General features: G+C 36.9%; 2 protein-coding genes across 2 annotated transcripts; both read right to left on the reverse strand.

Moving 5' to 3' along the window:
- Positions 1–1816: 1816 nt before the first annotated feature.
- Positions 1817–8211, reverse strand: LOC131303261 (uncharacterized). Its single transcript, XM_058330042.1, has 4 exons — positions 8092–8211; positions 7850–8020; positions 5193–5273; positions 1817–2502 (listed from the first exon to the last, which is right to left on the reverse strand). Exons 2-4 carry the CDS (start codon positions 8006–8008, stop codon positions 2137–2139), a joined length of 606 nt encoding a protein of 201 aa, XP_058186025.1. The 5' UTR covers positions 8009–8020; positions 8092–8211; the 3' UTR covers positions 1817–2136.
- A 5875-nt stretch (positions 8212–14086) lies between these two features.
- On the reverse strand, positions 14087–20701 carry LOC131303260 (probable WRKY transcription factor 12). The gene is made up of 3 exons (XM_058330041.1): positions 20053–20701; positions 18495–18761; positions 14087–14647 (listed from the first exon to the last, which is right to left on the reverse strand). The coding sequence occupies exons 1-3, from the start codon at positions 20430–20432 to the stop codon at positions 14473–14475; spliced, it is 822 nt and encodes a 273-aa protein (XP_058186024.1). The 5' UTR covers positions 20433–20701; the 3' UTR covers positions 14087–14472.
- Positions 20702–22120: the final 1419 nt, after the last annotated feature.

Below are 22120 nucleotides of genomic sequence, written 5' to 3' on the forward strand. Positions count from 1 at the left end.
ATCTGTTCTCAATATCTTGGCAACAACACAAACAGATATAGTTATAGCGAATGATTTTAGCATGCAAAAAAATTACCCCTGTAAGCATGAAAAAAGAAAAGAAAAGAAGAAGAAGAATAGCCTTCCTCTTGCTACGGGGAATGATTTTAATGGACCCCGACCCTGCCTCATTCTATTTTTGTGGTAATTCTAGACTTGAGGAATAATGATGGGTTGGGCTCGTTGAATCGGATGACCTTGGTTACTTGATCCAATCTTATAACTTTCATTTTGTTCCTTATGAACTGATATAAGAGCATCCACATTTGACTCTTGAAAAATATGTATTATGACAAAAAGCGTTAAAAGCGGAGCTTAAAAATTGTGTTAAGAGAGTCTTTACATAGAGTGAAAAAGTGGTACATTTGACATTTTGAGGTATCATTTAGAGAGTTAAAATTAAAAGAGTTAAAATGAGACCCACACAATAGTGCTCTCCCCCCTCTCTCTCTCTCTCTCTCTCTCTCTCTCTCTAAGAGCCAATCGGGTGACTCATGAGCTTGCTGGAGCAGCCATATCTAATGTGTCATTTTATTTTAATCTATGGGATGATCTTTTATGTCGAGAGGAAAAAAATCCGCTTGCTCCCTCTCCCCGCACAACAGAGATGCAACATGTAAGTTATGGGCCGGGGACTCTGTTCCATCGCACGATAGAGATGCAACATGTAATCCATTGCACGACAGAGATGCAACATGTAAGTTATGGGCCGGGTACTCTATTCCATCGCACGACAGAGATGTAACATGTAAGTCATAGGCCGGGGACTATTCTATATGGAATCCCCGATCGGGGGATCTTTCATTGCTCCCAACCAGATTTGAGATTCCCAATGGCAATATTGTACAAACCACCACCTTGCCTCCCAGCAAGGATCAGGTTTTCCGTTATTCAAGCTTTCAATCAGGAAGCCTATCGTACAAGCATTAAGCATTGCTACTGCCTGGAGTAAGAGCGTGCAAGAGAGAGAAAAGAAGGAAGCTGTCGAGATCTGAATGGGTCTACCCCGCTACACAGCAAGATGCTCGGCCAGTATCTCCCATTCCAAAGATTTCTGAGATATAAAAAAAATCCGAACCCAGATTGTTTTTTTTATAGTTAATCTTTTAATATTTACTCATTTTATTGAAGGCCAAAACAAAGAATTACAAGCTTCATGGGATCAACCCCAGGGCCCAGAATACAAACCAAGTCAAGTATGCTACCAGTTAGCTGCAGCAGCTAAGCACCTATTACAATAACAAATCATCAACAGTCAACAAAGAACAAATCAACAACAGATGAGGAACCTACAAAAAGTACACAATAGTCATTTTCTGCACATACCGCCCACCGGAGAGAATAGAAGTAGATTCCCTAGTCCTACTTAATAACGATCGCTCATCTTAGTCCCCCGTCGATTCTTTCCTAGTTTAAGGTAGGTGCAAAAAAAAAAAAGCAGAGGAGATGAGATACACGGACTTGAAAGAGAGTTTCTAATCCAAGAGTGAGCAAGACTATGAGTCCTGAAGAAAACATTAGAGCTTAAGGAACGGGCTTGAACCGAGGAGAAAGCACACAAACTACGCAAGAAGTCTACATGTCAACCCTAAACAAAAAGAGAAACATATTTCTTTCTCTTCAATTTCATTTCTGATAATTTTTCCTTTTCGTCTCCTGTCCCTATGCAAATTCAAGATCCGGACAATCCATAATTCATAACCGGAAGAAATACTGACTAGAAAATACTTTATCCAATTCTGCTACTGAAGAGAACATTTATATGCACAGTTATACATTTTCCACAAACATTATTTAGAGTAGAGAAATAAATGGAATATCACAAATAAATGCATGGGTCTTTTTTAACTAAGGACATCCCTTCAATTAGCACACGTCCAGAAATTAAAACAAACTACTAAACTATTAACACAAGAAACCCAAGACCTATAGAACAGTCGTAACAGGACCTTACATTGTAACAGAGAAGATTACTGGCCGCTTGCTAAATAATGAGCATGGCATGCTTATTCTGTAGACATATCCTTTTTCAAAGGATAGATTCCTTGATGAAAGGGCAGCAACTTCAGTAACTTCAAATAACGGCCAAAGAATCATTTAAGAAGATTCCTGGCCAGGGCTATCAGAATGCATGTCCATCAACAAGTCATTGGAATCCCGGATTAGGTTATTAGGGGAAAGTGTTTCATTATTTCTTGCTCCATTTCCGGATTGCATAACATTGTTGGGAAAGTAATTACCCTGTGGCAAATGATATTGCTGAAGACTCCGACGAACTGGACTGGAGAGAGCATTGGAGAAAACAGAAGTCTTTGGTTGATAGTGATCAAAATGAGCTGAACGTGGTCCCTGTGCTGCAGTTGTTGGACCAAATGAAGTAGAAGAAACTGGGAAACTTGTGTTAGCTAAGTGCATTGCAGTTTGAGGGTGTTGGTGCTCTTCTAACCCATACTCGAGCTCATTCTACACAATTATCAGCGAAGTTAGGTAAGAGTTCATCCCATGCAAATGCTACAGTTCAAAACACTTAACATTTAACCTTGAAGGAACAAGCCTGCTAACCAGAATAGAGCCATTGCAAGATTTATAATCTTACTCGAAAAGGACGAAAGACACACCCTATAATCTTTGCAAAAGCACAAGTATCATCAATCCATGAAACCATAAAGTACCAATGTATTAGAAGAAACAAAGTCAATGCAAGGCACAAATCTAAATGATCTAAGTTGGTGTTAAGCACATGGATAGTAGGGGGCTTCTGAGCTAATAAGTAACCAGCTACAGATAGCATACCGCTTTTTCTGTGAATAAGATTCTGGTTTGAACAAAGGCTATTTCATTTCAAGCACCACCAAAAAGAATTTCTGCATATGCAGAGAAACACGATTGGCAGATGTTGAGCAGTCCTTACCTAAACAAACTTGTTTCATGTTCAGCCTATGAATTAGAACATGAAGCAATTTTCCAATGAAAAGATGAAGAAAATTGCATAAAAAAACAAGCAAGGCGAATTTTAGAGTCAAAACACCTCTAAATTTCAAGACATCAATTGACATCAAAAGGGTCCAGCTGAATTTGTTTGTTCTCATTAGCATTAGAGTATGCAAACAAGTGGAATTTACCCCAAGGGATTGGTCAAGTGGTCTTGGCCTAAGATTTAGGGGTTATTTGGCTCCCTCCTAAGGTCTAAGTCTCCTCGCCAACAACTTTTGGGACTACCCCATCCCCACGCGTAACCGTGTGAAATGGCTATGGGAGGAACTGTAGGTATTAGTCCGAGGTCCAAGTGGAAATTAGTCCGAGGCTTCTCCTGCTGAAATTTTTCAGAAATGGGGTATGGTTTTTTAATGAAAAGAAGAATGAGTGATGGGTAAGATGTGAGGGAGTGGTATCTTCTGAGGTTACAACCCTAGAGAAGCTTCTCATAGGAGGAGAACGCACTAGGAGAAGACTCTCTAGGGTGAGGACCAACCCCATTTCTGAAAATTTTCAACACAAGAAGCGGTTCTAACCTCAGAAGATACCACTCCCTCGTATCTTACCCCTCCTTCCGGTCATTGAAAAACCCTACCCCATTTCTGAAAATTTTTAGCAGGAGAAGCCTCTTACAAACCGACAGTTCCTCCAACATCCGTTTCACACGCATACACGTGTGGGTGAGATGACCCCAAAAGTTGTTGGCAAGGAAAATTGAACCTGAAACCTTAGGAGGGAGTAAATTAACCCCTAAATTTCAGGCAAAGACCACTTGACCAACCCGTTGGGATAAATTTCCACTTGTTTGCATATTCTGATGATAATGAGAACAAAACAATTCAGCCAGCTAGACCCTTTTGATGTCAATTGACGTCTTGAAATTAAGAGGTGTTCTGGCTTTATAAATGGATTATTTTTTTATTGAATTTTATTCGTTGGCAATTTGAGTTGAACCACGTTAACTTGGTGTTTCTTTTTGAGTGTGTGTTAACTCACTTTTCTAGTCGTAAAGTAGCACTCTATTCTTTGTCGTTATCATTGTGGAATTATACAAATTTCCTTTGATACATGTCACTTGCAACAAATTGGAGTTAAAAGGGGTAGGTGAAAATCACTGTCATAAGATATATTATTGAACCAAAAACATAAAAAGTTGAGAGATGAGAGAAAAGGCATTAACATTGTGAGAGTAGACTGGAAGGTGGTAGAAGCTTAACACGTAGAGGCAGAGAAGATGAGAGCCGGTAAAACCAAAGGGAGAGAGAGAAAGAGCAGTGGAGAAGATAGTCGGGAGTTCTTGTTAGCCAGACTTTGCATGGGGTGTAACCCCATGGTACGAGTAGTGGAAGTCATACTCCATGGGCATCTCTCCCGCACGCAGAGGCTCATGGCTGCGGAAACGGGGATGGTGCTGTGCAGGGGGTGCAGAGCACCATTCGAGCTGTTTGTTCGGCAATCCAACAGTCCAAATCTCATCTCCATCTCCACCGTGTAGCATCCAAGCCGTTCATTACCGAGATGAAATCTAGACCATTGGATTGCTGAACGGACGGCTCGGATGGTGCATAGTATGGTGCAATGCACCCCCTGCATAGCCACGCTAAATGGCTCGCATCAGACCAACGCTATGAATCCCAAATCCAGTACCCTACATCTCTAATTTCGTTCCGCCTCAAACACCGGTCGGTACTGGCCAATACCATATAAATTTATTTTTCCCTTCCTGGACAATACCGGTCGGTACCAGATGATACTGGGCAAATATCGGACTACTTTTTATTTTTCTTTTTAATAAATGTGTATATTGTACTGATAAATTCTTTTATGAGGAAAAATAACACTAATAGCGATAAATCCAAAACGGTACGTGGTATCTCACCGGTACCGCTTATACCATACCAGAAGGAAAACTAGTACTCTAGCCGGTTCGGTATTCTAAACATTGCATCGGACCAGTACCTAACCATGTCAAGTGACGAGTGACGAGGTACTGTTGTCCTTGCATTCTCAAATTCCAGAGGTTTTACAAATTTACGGATGCAAAATATAAGTTAAAAAGAAGCGGCAAACAGGATAAGGGTCAAGCAAGAAAAACAAAAGATCACTCTAGATAACCAAACAAAATATATAAGCACGACATGCAAATAAAAGAGAGCCATGAAAGCAAACCAAGAAACCTGCAAGTATGCGACTACATCAATGGTATTCACTCGTGTTCCACTTTCTTGTTGTCTCAAAATCCACTCGTAAAGTTTCTCCTGCAACCCAGAAACATAAACATAAATAAGCACCAAGGCTCATAAAAAAGAATAGATAGCTAGAACAAACAGCCAAAGGGTCATTTCCAGCAAAACAATCAAAGCGTTCAATTACTTTGAGGGATAAAAAATGCAAAAGAACCATATTCATGTTTGAAGACTCTTGCAAAAGAGTGAGTATCAGAGGAACAACCAAACAAATAATCAAAACCCAAGCTTAACAGGACAGTGGCAAGAGACAAGAAACAACTAATCAGAAAGGATAGATTGCACATACTATAATCTCCTGATACTATCATCAGAAAGGATACAAACATGACCTTGCAAAAACAGAAGAATAACACAGTACCAACGATGTACATTGCACATACTATAATCTCCAGATACAACTGGGGGAAAAAAAGGCAATCTAGATCACTGAAACAAGAAGTTCAACTACCAACCAACTTCTAAGGTTGCCTAGATGGATGCTCATTCTTTGGACGTAAATGATCGTCAAGGCACAATTGCTAATGTCCAGTTGCTCTTCAATTTTCATTTGCCATTAAAAAAAGAAGGAAGGCCAAGAAAAACGGAAGGATTTAAATCCAAAAAAAGCTTTTGTTTGGCTTCCATAGTCTGGAGATGAATAAGTGCCCAGCTGCAGGTCATCCGTAAATTGACCAACCCAGCTTCAAAAGTACAGTATGGTAGATGCAAATAAACTATGTTTGAAGATGGCAGCAAATACATAGCCATCAGGCCTCAAGCCTGACTATTGGAACAGTTGCAAAATCGTCTTCTCTACATGGCTCTTTAAGGAGCTAATTTGCCAACCAACTGGAAGGCAATTATATTCTTCTCAGAACTCCACCCAACATTCCACTTGCCCCTACTTGTGTAATTTTAGCACCTCTATCAAATCAATTATCACTATCTGCTTATTAGTTGTTCACCAAACATACTCTCTTGCGGCTTTTAGCACCCTCTTTAGCCTGAAATGTCAACTCTGCAATTGTAGTCCTCTCAAACAATAGCAACTCCACACTACTTAAAATTTCACCGGATGCAGAGTTTATGGAGAGGTGACTACAGAGTCTAAACAACATTCAAGGCATCGCCTCTGCCTTTAAATCCACATAATCCTTCTACTCTGTGGTATTTTTGTAAACAAGTGGAAGCTTTAAGGCATTTCTCCACATACTAAAGACGCATAATGGCAGCCCAAACTCAAGTACCTGATCAAGACTGCTCAAACTCAAACCCCACAGATTATTTCCAACCATCCCCACATAAACTCACATCAAGGGTGCATCCAAGAATTCATCTGGTCAAAAGACAGACGCAAGCGCACAAATCAGAACCCATCTTCAACAACCAATGAATAATGCCTGTATTACCAATGCACTATTCGAATACAGATACAAATCAACCTGACCAGGGACTGCTAAGTGCTAACTAATAGACCATTTTACCATTGAAACCCTCCATCTATCTCAAAGGTAGCAGTGAAACAAAATAAAAGCAGACATATCATCCATAAGCTGAAACTTCTAGTTGAGTATGTAAAAACATTCAAAAACATTTCAGCTATACATTGCTATGGCTGATGGTAGTTGAATGATAACCAAAGTGCAGGTCACTTTTCTTTCTACACATTGTTATGAGAGATTATTCCATGCTCCAAGAACAATGCTCCTCTCTCACAAAAGTGTGTGGGGTCCACACACTTTTTAGAGAGGGAGGAGCATATAATAAGTTTTCCATTGTTATAGCCAATTCCACATGAAATTACATTATATATAGTAAAGTTTTGAAAAAAAAGTGTGGAGGAGAAGCAGCTGAGCTCGTTCCCTTCGCTTCCTGGGCCCAAAGCTTCTTTTTTACAATTTAGGCCTCCGGGCCAGCTGACGCACACGACTAATCTCACACCTTGACTAATAAGACCAATTCCACCATCCGTCCAATAGCGGGGCCCATTTCAAGCATGGACTGCCCCAGGAGAGTTACAGCACCTAGGGCCCGTTCAATTGCAGGGAAAGGAAAAGAAAGTGCGGTAATATTCAAGGTTCCGATTTTTAATGTGTTCAATTAGCAGGAAAGTTGTGGGACCAAGTCTCTAACTTTCGCTCCACGATTAGCTTTCCCGCAAAACTTGTCTTGCAAAACCTGCAAGATTTTAGATTTTGCAGGAAATTATATTGTTTATACACAATTAAACTACTAATTTTCTAACTCTTTCACAAATTTCCTGATAGAGCCTGGGAGTTTCCCTTTGAGTTTCTCTATTAATCCTGCGTGAATCAAACAAGGGATTATGTAGAATTCAGGACTAAATTAAGGGAGTTTCCCTTTGACTCTTAATCCTGTTTTAGTCCACGAATCAAACGAGGCCTATAAGTATAGTTTAAGGATAAATGGACAACAATTGACACGGAAAAAAATAGGGTGATAGATAAACCCTATACCCCACATCATAACCAAATTCTGCAAACCCATCAAACCAAACACAAATCTAACAAAAACCCACCAAACGAAACCGAATAAAAAATCGAATTATACGGAGAGAGAGAGAGAGGGAGAGGGAGGGATCGAACCAGGCTGTGACGTTCACCGGCTTGGAAGGAAAGCCGCTGCTGGTTCATGGACTGCGTGTAGAGCTGCGAGAGAGAATTCGCAGCGCTGCAAAAGGAGGTGTACATCGTCCGATCCACCTCTTCCAGCCGCGTCGCGTCGGATTTTCGCTTCTTCGCCATCGCCCAAATTGGGTTGCTCTGGTACGAAGAGAAAAAAAAACCTAAAATTCTTTGGGTAGGGAGATTTTTAATGTGCCAAAACTGTTATGGATACGGAGAAGGAAACGTAGAGATGGAGAGAGAGGAGTCTCTGTTTGGATGATGCGTTGGCAGAGGAGGAGAGAAGGGGAAAGGTTACACCTGTAAAGCCAAGTGTTGCGTGGCTGTTCACACAAGCAATTGCTTGAAAATTAAACCAAGAAATTTTCAATAAAAGAAAATCCTTTTTTAATTATTTTATGGATTTATGGATGGGAGAAAATTAACAGATTTGGAGATATGTTTATGCATGTTTAGTGAAATAAAAACGAATTGTTCAAGTTTAGTTTGAAAATTAACGGGCGAAAAAATATGATCAAATTTGGCTACTATAATTGCCTCGTGAATTCCACTAATCTCGAATCAATTTTTATTGTACCGGTCACGAGTTAAGTTTGAGTAACTTGATTTCTCATAATATTGATGATGACACAAGTTTGAGACAAGCTTTGGATATTGATGAATTTTAAATTTTTTTCTAATTTGTTTTGCTTTTACGAAGACACTAAAGAGCTACCAAGTAGCTTTTAATTGGATGTGACGTATATAAATCTGTCTTACGTTGCTTTTAATAAAGAAGTAAAAAAGCCCAAATATGACAAATTTATATTTAGTCAACCATGTTCTCCGGCCTCTCTACTTGCTGAGGCGGAGCCTAATCATTAGTGAAGGCCAAACGAAGAAAATGCACGTATCCGGGGTGAAACACCAACCTTAACAAGTAATGTACTTCATTATTTTTCACCAAATTTCTTGCATTCCATAATCAAACAAAAAGCGAAAAGACATTTGTCACGATTGATCATCCATTAAAATAGAACAAAAGTTAACAATATACGAACGTGGAGTTGGACGATCTATCAAATCTCCAAAATCAATTAAGGTTGTCTTTGACCTAAATTTCATCACAATTTCCCTTTCAATGATAACTAAAGAGTGTGAAAGAAAAGAATCCTTCATTTTGTTCTGAAGTATAGTTTTCAAAGACGTCGTCACATGTTCTCCTTCTTCACCATGCATTCATGCAAGGCTCAAGACTTAATGTATGAATCTCACCCAAATATATATTAGAGAGTGTTGGGGCACCATGTGATCGATAGTGCCCTGCCCTCCAGGACCACTAAATAATTTACTACCAAGCAAACCTCCATTCATTAAACTTTAGCCACCAAACTACCATGTGTTGACAAAATTACAATTACTATATATACCATCATAAAATGCAAGTCAAGCAAGACTCCATTTCACGTTGTCTCTTCTTTCTCTAATTAAATCTATCAACAACTCCTCCCTAAATCTTTATGTAGAAGACGATTCATTTAGAACTAAAAATTTAATTGCTACTCCAAGATAGTGTGATAGTTATACACTATTTTTAACAGAGATCTTGAAGAATTAGTTCAAAAGAATATCAAATTAAGTGTATCGTCAAATTCTTAGAAGGGAGATGGATTTTCTTTTCAACATCAAATTGTATGCGTTGGACTGTGCCCCAGTGATACCGAATTTTGGCTACACCACCGATGACCATGCCTTGGAATATAATGACCCAATGTTCGTGCATCACAAAATGATCTTACTTTAGCAATTAATTAGAACATCTCATCCATCATCTCTCAGTTTATGAAGAATGCATTTAGTTGATGAGGTAAGACAAATTTTATGACTTACATTGCAAAGCTTGACAAAGAATATCAGTGATCTCCATAATTTCTTACATATGGTGTAAGATAAAGACATATTCAAATGATGTTTGTGGAGTCCCACATCAGAAAAGAATTGGAAGGGAAATGATAATGATATAACTGGTTCGAGTTAACATTGTTAATTGTAAAATTACATTGTTCATTGTGAATTTGAACACAAATTAACAATGTTAATTGTAAATTTAAAGAAAAATTAACATTGTTAAGTGTGAATTTTACATTGCTAATTCAACATTGTTAATATTGATTTTGACATTGTTAATTACAAATTTAAACATAAATTAACTCTGTCAACTGTTAATTCAACATAGCTAATAGTAAATTTAATACTGTTAATTGTGAATTTAGATAGAAACTAATATTGTCTAACATAACAAGAGAAAATTAACGGTGCTTATAATATGTGATTAACATTTGTTCACATACAATTAATAATTGAAACAAATAAAAATTCACAATATAAAATTCAATCACAATAATATAAAATTCATATTGAAAATTTTAATTTCAATTTTACAAAATTTTATATTAAATATTAATATCGTTTGATAGATCTCTAAGAGTGGATTTTGAATATATAAATTTTACAAAATAAAATAAATATGTAGAATAAATTTTTTAAATATTTTAAGATTTATTAAAATGAGGGTGATTAATGTGGGCGCGAGATAAGGGGCATTAAATGCGCATGAAGAGTGTTTTTGGAAGGAATTAATGGACATGACTAAGGCCATCCACAGTGGTATAATCAAAAATGGATAACCAAAAGTTGACACGTCAGCTTTTGATTATTCATTTAAGGGGTTGCTAAGCTTAACAATGTTGAGGTTTACAATGGTCACTTCTAGTCCATAACCAAAATAAGGAGTCCACTACAATTTCATACAATCTATCTCTCTCTCCATCTGTTTTCTGCCATTCACTTCCCTCTATTACGTTTTTTTTGGGCAAAAATATATCGAACGTATGGTGTTTTTCCTAGTGTTATCTATCAAAACTATACCGAAACTTTTTTTTTCTTCCTATTTCTGTAGCCTATATCACAAATCGACCACTCTCTTAATCTTTCAAAAAAAATTAGACATGTTCTTGAATTTGGAAAAGATGCAAGATTCTTCTTTCGATCTTCTTTTTGCAAGGTTCTTCATTTGCTCAATCATAGGGGGAGGAACAAAAAAAGAATAACCATTTTTAGTCAAAAAATCTTCTTCTTTTTTTTTTGCTAAAAAGTGATTATTTCTCAAAATACTTAGGTAAAAGTAAAAAAAAAATTTACTTTTCTGATTCCTCTAGTCGAGACGAATCAATAACCCATAAAAATTTGGTGCAAAACTAACAAATGGGAAAAAATTCAAATAAAGACAATTTTCAAATTTAAGTTAAGTTTAAGTTAAATTCATAAGAATGCAGCCTAAAATAAAAACGGAAAAAAAGAGTGAAATACCTTAATCCAGCAACGATGAGTTAAATTGTAGATGATCGAGAAATATGAGCTTCATTTTTGGAGAAAAAGAAAGAGAAACAATTTGTGGTTGAAGTGAAGAAGATATAGAGCAAGTGAAGAAGAGAAGAAGAAAATACTAGTTGAAATACGCGCGTATATAAATTTTGGAACCAATTAACTTATATAGTGTGGGGTTCACAAATTTTGATTATTGAAAAAGGTTGCTAGTTTTGATTATCCAAAGCCCAAAATTTGATTATTTCTAAGGATGTTGTTAAGTTTGATTATACCATTGTGAGTCATTTTTTGCATAAATATTGTTAACTTTAACAACAACTGACTTTTGATTATACCACTGTGGATGGCCTAAGGGGGTGTTTGCCACCTTCTTTTTCACCTTCTGCATTTTTAACTTTTTACATTTTTGTTGTTTGGCTGGCACCTGAGAGAACCCATTTTGTAGAATGACTTCTCAAAACTCAGCTTTAGAGAAGAGAAGTGAAAACTAGCCCAGGAGGTACTTTTTGCATTTTCACATTCTTGCTCATTTTACCCCAATTCTTGGAAGATCATTTCACCCTTCACTTAATTTGTGCTTGATACATTAATTTGTGCTTCCAGTTTGAAATCATTAATTTGGTTCCCAATGTTTAAGTTGTATTTTTATTGTCCTTTCCTTTCTTGACAACTTTTTACAATACATTGTTTTTCATAGTCTTTTTTTTTTTTTTGCCTTTATGGATTTGAGTTAATAGATATTGCAACTTAGTTAATTGTTTTTTGGGGGGCCTTTAGTTGGTAGGTAATATTTTATTTTTTCTAATTAGCCGAATGAAATTATAGTGGAGATTTTCAAATATGGAACACAAGTATATCTTTTAAAAATATTCAAAAATATTGTTCACACATTACAATACAAATAATAAAGAACCAAGGACAACATGGTAAAAAATCAACTCATAATTCATTTTTATCACATATCTCCCAAACACTACTCTTGTTGCAAAATGCATTTTGCACATATCATCCAAACACTCTACCAGATTCAAAATACATTCTAACCATCATCCAAAAAACCAAAAAATTAAAAATAAAAAGCCAAAAAATAGGCTTCTAAACACCCATTACTCGGCTATAGTCTTCTTTTGGAATTAATGGACAAGACTTACAGGGGCGTTGTATACTTAGACTCGACCGGCCCGGAAGAAACCTTTGTCAATCCAAAACTGAGGCCCATTAGGAGGGGCAAATATGTCTGGGGTGATCACAAAATGAAAATCTGGGCCTGCCTACAAAATTATGGCCCTGTTTTCGAAAAATAGTACAGGCCCCATGGAGATGGTTAGAAAGGTTTGGAGCCATGGCCCATAACCATAATATAGCGGGAAAATGACGGCACATGACGTATTTTGATAATTAATAGCCGCTAAGGAGCCGTCATTTTCCCTAATATAGCATGCAAAATTGTCAGTGAATTTTTTGGATTGCTTCTAGGATGTTATACGTAGTAAAATTATTTTTTGTATCAATCTATTAGAGTGAATACTAACATTTTTTTTTTCGATTGAACCTGGAATTTAAATCCATCAAGGGGAGAGATCATTAATACCTGGATTGGGAATTATGTGATTTTAGGTAAGATATGTCATCAGATATCACATATTTATTCCGGTCCGTTCCAAAAGTATATGTGAATCATGAGGAATTAAACGACATCATATTCTCATTACGCCCTCAATACTGCCTACAATAAGCCTAGACTTTTAGCATGTATATCAAACGAGTTTTTTTTTCATTTCGGATAGCGAATTAAGCAATTCAAGAGTCCAGAGGTGAGGTTTCTTCCTGAATTCACAATGTCCATCAAGTTTTTTGATCACTGTTTACAATTAATCACCGCCGCCACTTAGATATTTACCGAATCCTTGCAAGTAATCAACATCACTATGTACTGCGATATAACTCAAAGGTAGAAAAAGGTTAAAAAAGGACATGTAAAGCACATCTCAACCCAACAACGGGTAAAGAGAAACTTTTTGGTATACCGGGGATATCAATACCCTTGGTATCCCATCCGGTCTATTTCTAATTTTATGGTCATTTTCAGATCACACTTGGATGATCGATTCCGTTCATTTTGTAGAATTTGGCGAGATTCTTAAACATACCAAAAATCATGTTCATCAGATTTTTGTAGCTACATGATCGGCACACGTGAAAATTGAAGAAAATCAAAACTGGATCCAAAACCACACTGAATCGGAACCTAGTTTTATTTTATTTTTTTTCAATTTTTACGTGTGCTGATCGCGTATCTATTAAAATCCAACGAACATGATTTTTGATATGATTAAGGTTCTCGCCAAACTCTACAAAATGAACGGAGCCGATCAACCAAATGTGATCGGCTAGACAGGTGCAAGCGGGGCCACAACACTTCCAAACTTAGTAATCTTCTTATTTTCGTAGGATATATATATTGATTGATTGGCAAACAAAATATATATCTTATAAATAACTTGACAAAGAGGTAAAAAGGGTGTGACATGAATATCAAAACTAGACAAAAGACCCAATTATATCATCACCGGCCAAACCAAGAAAAAACAAAGAAACATCCAACAATCAATCAAGTTAGATGGGTAAAGAAAAGGAAAACAAGCATACAAATAAGGACTAATGAATTAGTCCACCGGCCTAGTAGTTATTACAATCCAAATGAGTGTTTTGATCCCTTCAAAATCTTAATAATTATACTTTAGCTACTTAAAATTGTTCTGTTAATCATAGCCCTCTCTTTATTCAACTTTCTGCCTTAATTTGCTACTCAATGCAAATTAAACAAAAAGAAAAACCCAATTTATATTTCCATGCATGCATGGTCTTGCTATTAATTATCTCAAACACAAGAATTCCAATCCACCAAAAGAATCCCGAAATAGTAGTTCTTTTACAGTCCAAGAATAACGTATATATAAAAAGCAAAGAAACTAACTTCTAGGAGAGGTTCCAAGATTTTATTTGCAAAATCCAAGTGCAGCAAGCAATGCCCAAAGAAAGAAATAATGCGGGGCATTTTGTAGAGATTTACGTCTACGATTATCTTGGGTACTCCTGAGAGTAAATCTACACACATCATTGAAGATTTACGTGTACTAGATTTACTCTCGGGAGTACTCAAGGTAATCGTATACCTATATATATAATACGTATCACCAACTTATTGAAAGCCATATCTAGAAGAAGAAATTGTCAAGTTGGGAATTAGGAGCTTGTGAATCGTCCTCATCGTGCGACGGAGAGTGGGCGTGTCTCCCTTCGTATGTCGTTATCACCATTCTAGGATCCTCTGCCAATCTCTCCACCCGTTTCTTTACCCGACAGTTATCCTGCGTGCAACGATAATAGCTCCTGCACAATGGTGCCAAGATTGAATAAGAAGAACAACATGATGAAGCTAGCTAGATGAAGAAGAAAATAGGTACTTGTATGTTTTCTATAATCAAAATATTGGGCCATGGATCCTACATGTGACTGCAAGGTACGACTCGAAGAATCATGCGATAGTATTGGGGTGACATGTTCATTCACGTTCATTCAAGGATAACATCGGTATTTCAAGATGTGCTGAATGAGAAAATAAAGCGTTTGTAGACAACAAGGGTAAAAACTCATTTGATTCTGACTTTAAGTTATTCAAAGCAGCTACGAAGGGATTCGCAAAAGTAACAGTTTGAGTGTGAGAGGCACTTTATTTGTACTTCCGGATAGATGCTAATTAACGTGGTTCGTACGTTCTCATCAGTTAGGAACGATGCCTGTTTCTCCTGTCATTGTTATTTGTTAAACCTTTGCACATATCTGGTTGTACTGATCTGGTTATTAATAAATAAATAAAAATCCTTCGCTGTTCAAAAAAAAGACGAAGAAGAAGAATGATTATGCCGGTTTCTTCCTCCTCCTAGTCTACATTGTCGTAAATCTTTCGCGCTTCATCACCAGATTTCTCAAGCTGCTTCGCTAGCTAGAAGGCTTCATCCCTGCCCTCATGTGCCCGGTAATTCCCTTCCCCATAGGATGCGAATAATAGTCGTAAGATCAACAGCAAAGATATACTGATTAAGTTACTTCTCCGTACATTTAACTTTTTTCTTATGTTTGGAAAGGGTACGGTTATGGTACGTGCTATATATAATAAGTACTTACGGGCAGCACCAGAGTTTTAAATCATAGTATCGGAAAACGTAACGGTATCGATGATTCGGAAAACGTAACGGTATCGATGATACGGTCGTATATCGACATGATATCGGTCCATATCATTAGCTGATACATACGTGATAAAGTAAATAACGATATTGGCCGGAGATCCAAAACTTCTTTAGGTAATGACGGATATGATACGAAACGACTTTTATTTAATTAAGACCCTGGTTAGTACTCAAAAACTTTGTCAGAGTTCAGTTTTTATTATTGCTGAAACTACTTATGGAGTTACCACGACCATAAATGAAGCTAATTATGTGACCGATGGGGAAAAGGATTATGATGTTCCCCTAATTACAAGTACCAATTAATAGTATGACCATAATCGAATAAACAGTTAAAATTGACTTTAATTAAACCTGAGCAAAGTTAACTTTAAATTCCACATGCACACAGTATTCATTACAGTGTGAATAAGAAATATGCTTGTAATTGGCAAATCACCTTTTTGAAATTCTAGCCAGTTTTTTCACAAGTCAATCAGACCTAATTATTGAAGGAATATTAACTTTGGCTTCGTAATAATTAACGACGTGATAGAAATGGCTTAGGAAGTTCCAAATCCACTTAAGAATTTAAAGAAAAATGATAGGATCCGTGACACAAAATCCATGAAACTGTCCAGTTTCTCTCATGGACAGTTTCATGGATCCAGTGTCATGGACTGTACCAGGTTTAAAATTTAAATGATGAGGGACCCAATCAGTGGCGGACGCATGCGGAAGCCACGACACTTAAATTTTTAAGTGATCTCATTCTTTAGGCATACATAATCTTAAATACTCAATAATGTTTAGTATTTAAGTCTCTTCAAAATGTTGATAATTTGAACTTTATAGCCCCCACAAAATTGTTTTTTTCTCGATCACAGATCCTCCAAGTTCGAAATAATTTTGCATTTGGTCCTCGTTAATTATTAATTACGGTCTGGTTGAAACTGGCATTTTGCCATTTTTCTTTCTGTAAGTACAACCTAAATAGTTTGGACAAAAAATGGGAAGCTAATTTCAAATAAAAAGGTAGTAAAACATTAGAGAAACTCCAAACATTAGAAATGATAGGATTTTTTTCTTGATCTGCCAAAATATATTTACCAAGGAGAACTCGACAGGGTACAATATTGAGAAAAGGGGAGGGCGAAATCCAACCAACGGTTAGATGGAGAAGATAAAAAGCGAGAAAAGAGCCAATCGGCACAATCGAAAACATGGAAAACCAGCAGGAACCGGAAATACGTCATTGTGAGATGGGTGATTGTAGCAAGTGGGGTCCATTAATAAGCATGTTGTTTTAGTTTGAACTTGGTGAAAAGGCAGCCTATATACCGTGGGAACAGAACTTAAATTTTCTACCCATTGGGTGTGTAGTGTCCATTAATAAGCATGTTGTTTTAGATATTCGATTAAACTGATTTTTCATGCAACAAGTTAAAAGTTTATTCTTTAAAGAATGAACGTCTCGGATCGTCTTTGCAGGGTACATTTTATGCACCCATCCCGTCAATACCCGTAGAAATTTTCAAATAAATACTTATTTTTTAAATTAAAGGTGATATATTATGAAAAAATGACACGTACATATTGTAAAGCAAAAAAAAAAAAAACCTTAACAAAACAGAGCATTATTGACGATGAAAAAGCATACACTCCTAAAAGGAAATAAACTCAACACTAATCATTGGACAATAAAAGTTTTCAACTTTGCTCTCTTTTTCACTTAAAAAGCCAACTCATTTTAAAGACACATCCCAATGGGATCCAGAAGTGAAGGCAATTCATTTGCAGGGCCAGGGTCCTACTAGACTGTTAGCTGGGATTCGCGCCAACCTAAAATTAAAAAGATTTGGAGAATGTAGGTACAATCTGTTCAAAAATAGTAGAAATTAAAATGTAGATTCAAAAATAAAGTACACAAAAGCACAAATCACTAGTGACATTAATTACCTGTTATTAACTTAAACAAAAAAAATACATACAACACAATAGAACTGAGCAAGGTCTTCAATAAATTTTCTCTATTTATCTCTCTCTACTCATTACTTTCAAAAATCTCTCTCAAACTCCAAACCGAATATGGCCATAGTTGTATGTAGGTTAGTTAACGGAATTATCACATTAATTAGTTGGGTATAAAGTGGGTAACCAACAAATATAATGATAGAGCTTCTCCATCTAATACCTTTAACCTTTTCGGTTGGATTTATAGTATCAGAATGGGGCTCATTTCATCGCACGGTTCAAAACAAACAAACTGTACCTCACAACAATAGACCCAACTAAAAAAATTATATGATGATAAACCCGAAAAATTATTACACGTGACAGACCTCAAAATTAAACAGATGCAAGAGTGGAAGAATGTCGACGCTTCTTCTCCTTATAACTTATTAAGCTTAAGAGCTAGAGCGCGTGCGCTCTCTCTCTCTCTTGGTGTTTATCACTAATGTATCTGGTAATCTTCTGCGCATCTAGTCTGTTTTTTTGTTTAATTGTCTCCCTTAAGCCTAATAATTGCTAGTTCCTTTTGTCCAATATCCTTGAAATAATGTACAACTTTTTCTTGTGATACTTAAACACACCCACCCCCCACAAAAAAAAAAAAAAAATCTCTTTTGATAATTTCGGGTGTCTAAATAAGCATACGCACATCTTGACTAAGTCCTTGAAAACCTATCTCATTGTCCTCTCATTGTCCACTAGCAGGAAAACTAATTAAAAGTCAAGACAAATTAAGCCCAAACGGAGGTTTCGAACTAAAGACCTCAAAGAGAGCAAACTGTAAGTCTCGAGCATTGACCCCCAACTAACTCGTTAGATATGTTGGAATGATGTACAACTTAATGATTTCTCCTGCACCAAGCCCTTAAAAGCATATATACCAATGATAACAAAACAACAATAATGAGAAAGAGATTTACTGAGTTCAAAACTAAAATCAAAACAAAACAAAATAAAAGAAAAATAACATTTATATTTGATCATAATCAGTTTACCTGGGATGCTGGGTGTTCTTGACAACTTTCTGGCCGTACTTCCTCCACTTGTAGCCATCATCCAAGACATCAACATCACTCATAGTCTTGAAGCAGAATCTGGGCTCCCTCACTTTCCTCCTTGCTTTCATGTTTATCTTCTTCATCTTCATCGTCGAAACCACCCCGAGATGCTCATCTCCGCCATTGTTGTAGCAGTCAGACAACATTGTACTGCTACTTCTCTTCCTTGTGTTGCTCATGCACTCATTCACTTCTGCCCATGCCCTAACCACAATTTCAATAATTCAAAACTCATTAGTTAGAAGGGAACGATCAAAAGAAGATTCTACGATACAGATATTGCTATGAGTGTTTGAAGAATTTTAGGTGCGGGCTATGCTGGGCACGATGATGAAGTCGCGAGCTGTATCGCCCGCCTCGAAGAAATTGATGGGGAGAGCCAAGCCATGAAGAAAAAGGAGAAGGGGGTCTCTTTAGCTTGGTGGGGTCGTTTGGAGGGTTTGAGGATCTTCGGGCTCGCATTTGTCTCTGTTTGGAGGGAGGTAGGTGTTTAGTTCTAGATGTTTTTTGGGTTTGTTGGGGCGAGTTATGTGTACGCAGGGATCCATAGCTGGGGTTTAGGCTCTTTTTTGGCCTTGGATTTGCCCGGACTACGTTTTTTTTTTTTCTCCCAAACTATGTTGGTTGATCTCTTGTCATCTTTGTAGTCTCTTAGTGCCCAAGTGACATATATTGTTTTGCTCTTGCTCCTTTTAATTTCTGTATCGTTTTCAGTTGATTAATAATAGTTGATTAATAATATTTTTTTTCGCCGTTCAAAAAAAAAGTCAAGATATCAGCTTAAACACGACAGTCCGGAGTGTGAATCGTTATATATATCATGATTGTATGACCAATATCTGCCTAGCTATATCCTGACAGTGCTTTTAGAAACACCATCTCCAAGCCAAGTGGTGTGAACCCAAAGAAATCAAATCATGCTATTTTATTTTCATGCCAGATTTACCTTAAAATTACATTGCATCAAATGTTTGTATAAATATTTATAACATCAAGATTCAAGATAGAAATTTACAGATAAATGTCATAGATTTCCACATAAATTACTATGCATCACTAGACAATTAAGGGGTGCATGAATACGATAATATTTTAATTTTTTTCTCAATTTCTTTCAACTGCTTCATAATTCGTCTCTCTCGCTCGCTTTAGTATTCGTAAGCTAAAAAAGTCACATTAGTATTCGTAAGCTAAAAAAGTCTGAAACACTGAATCTTGGATTTTTCAGACTTTTTTAGCTTACGCATCGATGTGCGTTTCAAAGATTCGTCCATATAAAATTTCTATCCAACAAATTAATTAAATAAACATGTGTTAAATAAGGGTGGAGGCCTTCTTTTTTTTCTTTTTTCTTTTTTAAAAAACGGTGAGGCCTAGGGAGAGAGGATAACTATATAGTATATCTCTATATACTCCTGCATGAGAATTATATATGGAACTTTATGATCATGATTGTTAATTATAAATAGGAAACAAAAAAGTAGGATCTTATTACCAGAGATTTGCACTTGATGATCTCTGCAATGAAAGTTGGGGTCCTCCAGCTCCCAATTTATTACTCTCGGAACTAATGATATGATCCTCTGAGTATCTTTGTTTTGATGAAAGGAGGAGGGTTTGGTGATCGCCTGGCGTAAACGAAGGTGTTACAGTGGCAGCAGAAGTTAGGGTTTTGAAAGATTGATGAGAGGTCGTCGTAGCAGGGATAGTATTTGGAAGAGGTAGGAATAAGGACATGTTTGGAGGAAAAGAAAAGAAACCCATTTGTGTGGCAGTACTGGACATGATCATCTGATCCTCGTTAGCGGCCTGATCGGGATCATATATGAGTCCTTGGTTTATAAGCATGGCTTGAGATGCAGTGCTGCCGGACATGTCTCTCTCTTTCTCTCTCTCTCTCTCTCTCTAGATCTCTCTCTCTCTCTCGAATGGTGTGGAGAAGATTACAAAATGGTTTCTCTCAAAATATCAGAGATTTTGAGACAGAATGGAAGGGAACAAAGATGGATGTGAAAGTAAACCAAGTACCCATGCCATAATAAGGCAAGAGAAACGATCTGCACCCTTCCTTTCAGCCGAGAAGGAAAAAACAATGGCCTGTAGTCACCCACCCACCCACCCACTCTCTCTCTCTCTCTCTCTCTTTCTCTCTCTCTCTCTCTCAGTGGTCGAAGCCTGGCTTCTTCTCTCTCTTTCTCACCGTTTGCAGTTTCACTCCACCACTGAAACGAATATATATAATCATGTTAATGGCCAGAAGACCTTTTTTTTTTTTAATCGGCAAAAACATAGTACATAGTGTTAATTCCAGAAGACTTATCCGTGTTTTTTTTTTTTTTTCAACATTGCCAGAGCAACTTTTTTTTTTAACTGCAAAAACTTTTCATGCTAGTACAACTTTATAAACACAGTTTCAGACATCACTTCGTTCAAAGTCATTCGATGTGTATAGATCTATATGCTTCAAATGGTTTCGAATACAATTGTGTCCGGACGAGTTTCAATTCCTACTTTTATAGTTGTGTTTGTAGACATTTTATTTATTTTTATATTTATTTAAAGAGCAGTAATCTGTTTATTTGACTTGTGCAATCACCGAGCTAGCTCCACTATGCAGAAAAAAAATACTACATGCGTCTATGTATTTATATCATGAGATTAAATTATTTAAAGGTTTGTTTCCTCCAAATTAATTATATTGCGCCACATTGGAATGTTCTTTTAATTGAAATCACTGTTTTGACAACTTAGCGTAATGTAATTGATTTGGAGGAAATAAATATTTACACCTTATTTTCTTCTATCATTAATGTTTCTGTACATAAATGAAGGGCAAAAGTACTAAACGATGACAGTATTTCGGTATTTGTCCACAAATTTGGAAAGTAGTGAGAAAAAACTGGTGATATCCAAGAAAATAAAATGAAAAAAAAGCAATGCTATACCGATCACATTTGAGCATGCATCACATTTTGGTAGGGCTGTCCAAGAAAAACTGAGAACTGTGAAACCGGACTGGACCGAACCGATCCGTGACTTTTGGATTAGATCCGTGGATTAATGGTCCAGACACGGATTCGAAAATTTAAAAACCGTGAGATATGGTTCGGTCTACGGATTTTCATTATGAAACCGTGGATTATGTAGAAATTTTATGTCCATCTCAAAACCAATTGGCAATAAGTGGAGAGGTCCCAGATGTTATTAAGTGATCACCCATTCCACTCCCAAGCAATGTGGGATTCTATTTCCTTAACATCCCCTCTCACGTGCAGCCGCATTTGAGGTCTGTCACGTGTGGCCACTTTTTGGGTCCTATCATCGTGCAGCCTTTGTGCTGGTCTGCCATCGTAGGGTGTGGATTGTTAATTTTTAAAACGTGGGGTGGAACGGGCCCCGCTCTGATACCATGTAGAAACTTTATGTCCATCTCAAAACCAATTGGCAATAAGTGGAGAGGTCCCAATGTTATTAAGTGATCACTCATTCCACTCCCAAGCAATGTGGGATTCTATTTCCTTAACAGATTAACTGAACTGGACCGTGAAATATTTAGAAATAAT

The sequence above is a fragment of the Rhododendron vialii genome, chromosome 10a (genome assembly GCF_030253575.1).
Source record: "Rhododendron vialii isolate Sample 1 chromosome 10a, ASM3025357v1".
In the NCBI taxonomy this organism is placed as follows: domain Eukaryota; kingdom Viridiplantae; phylum Streptophyta; class Magnoliopsida; order Ericales; family Ericaceae; genus Rhododendron; species Rhododendron vialii.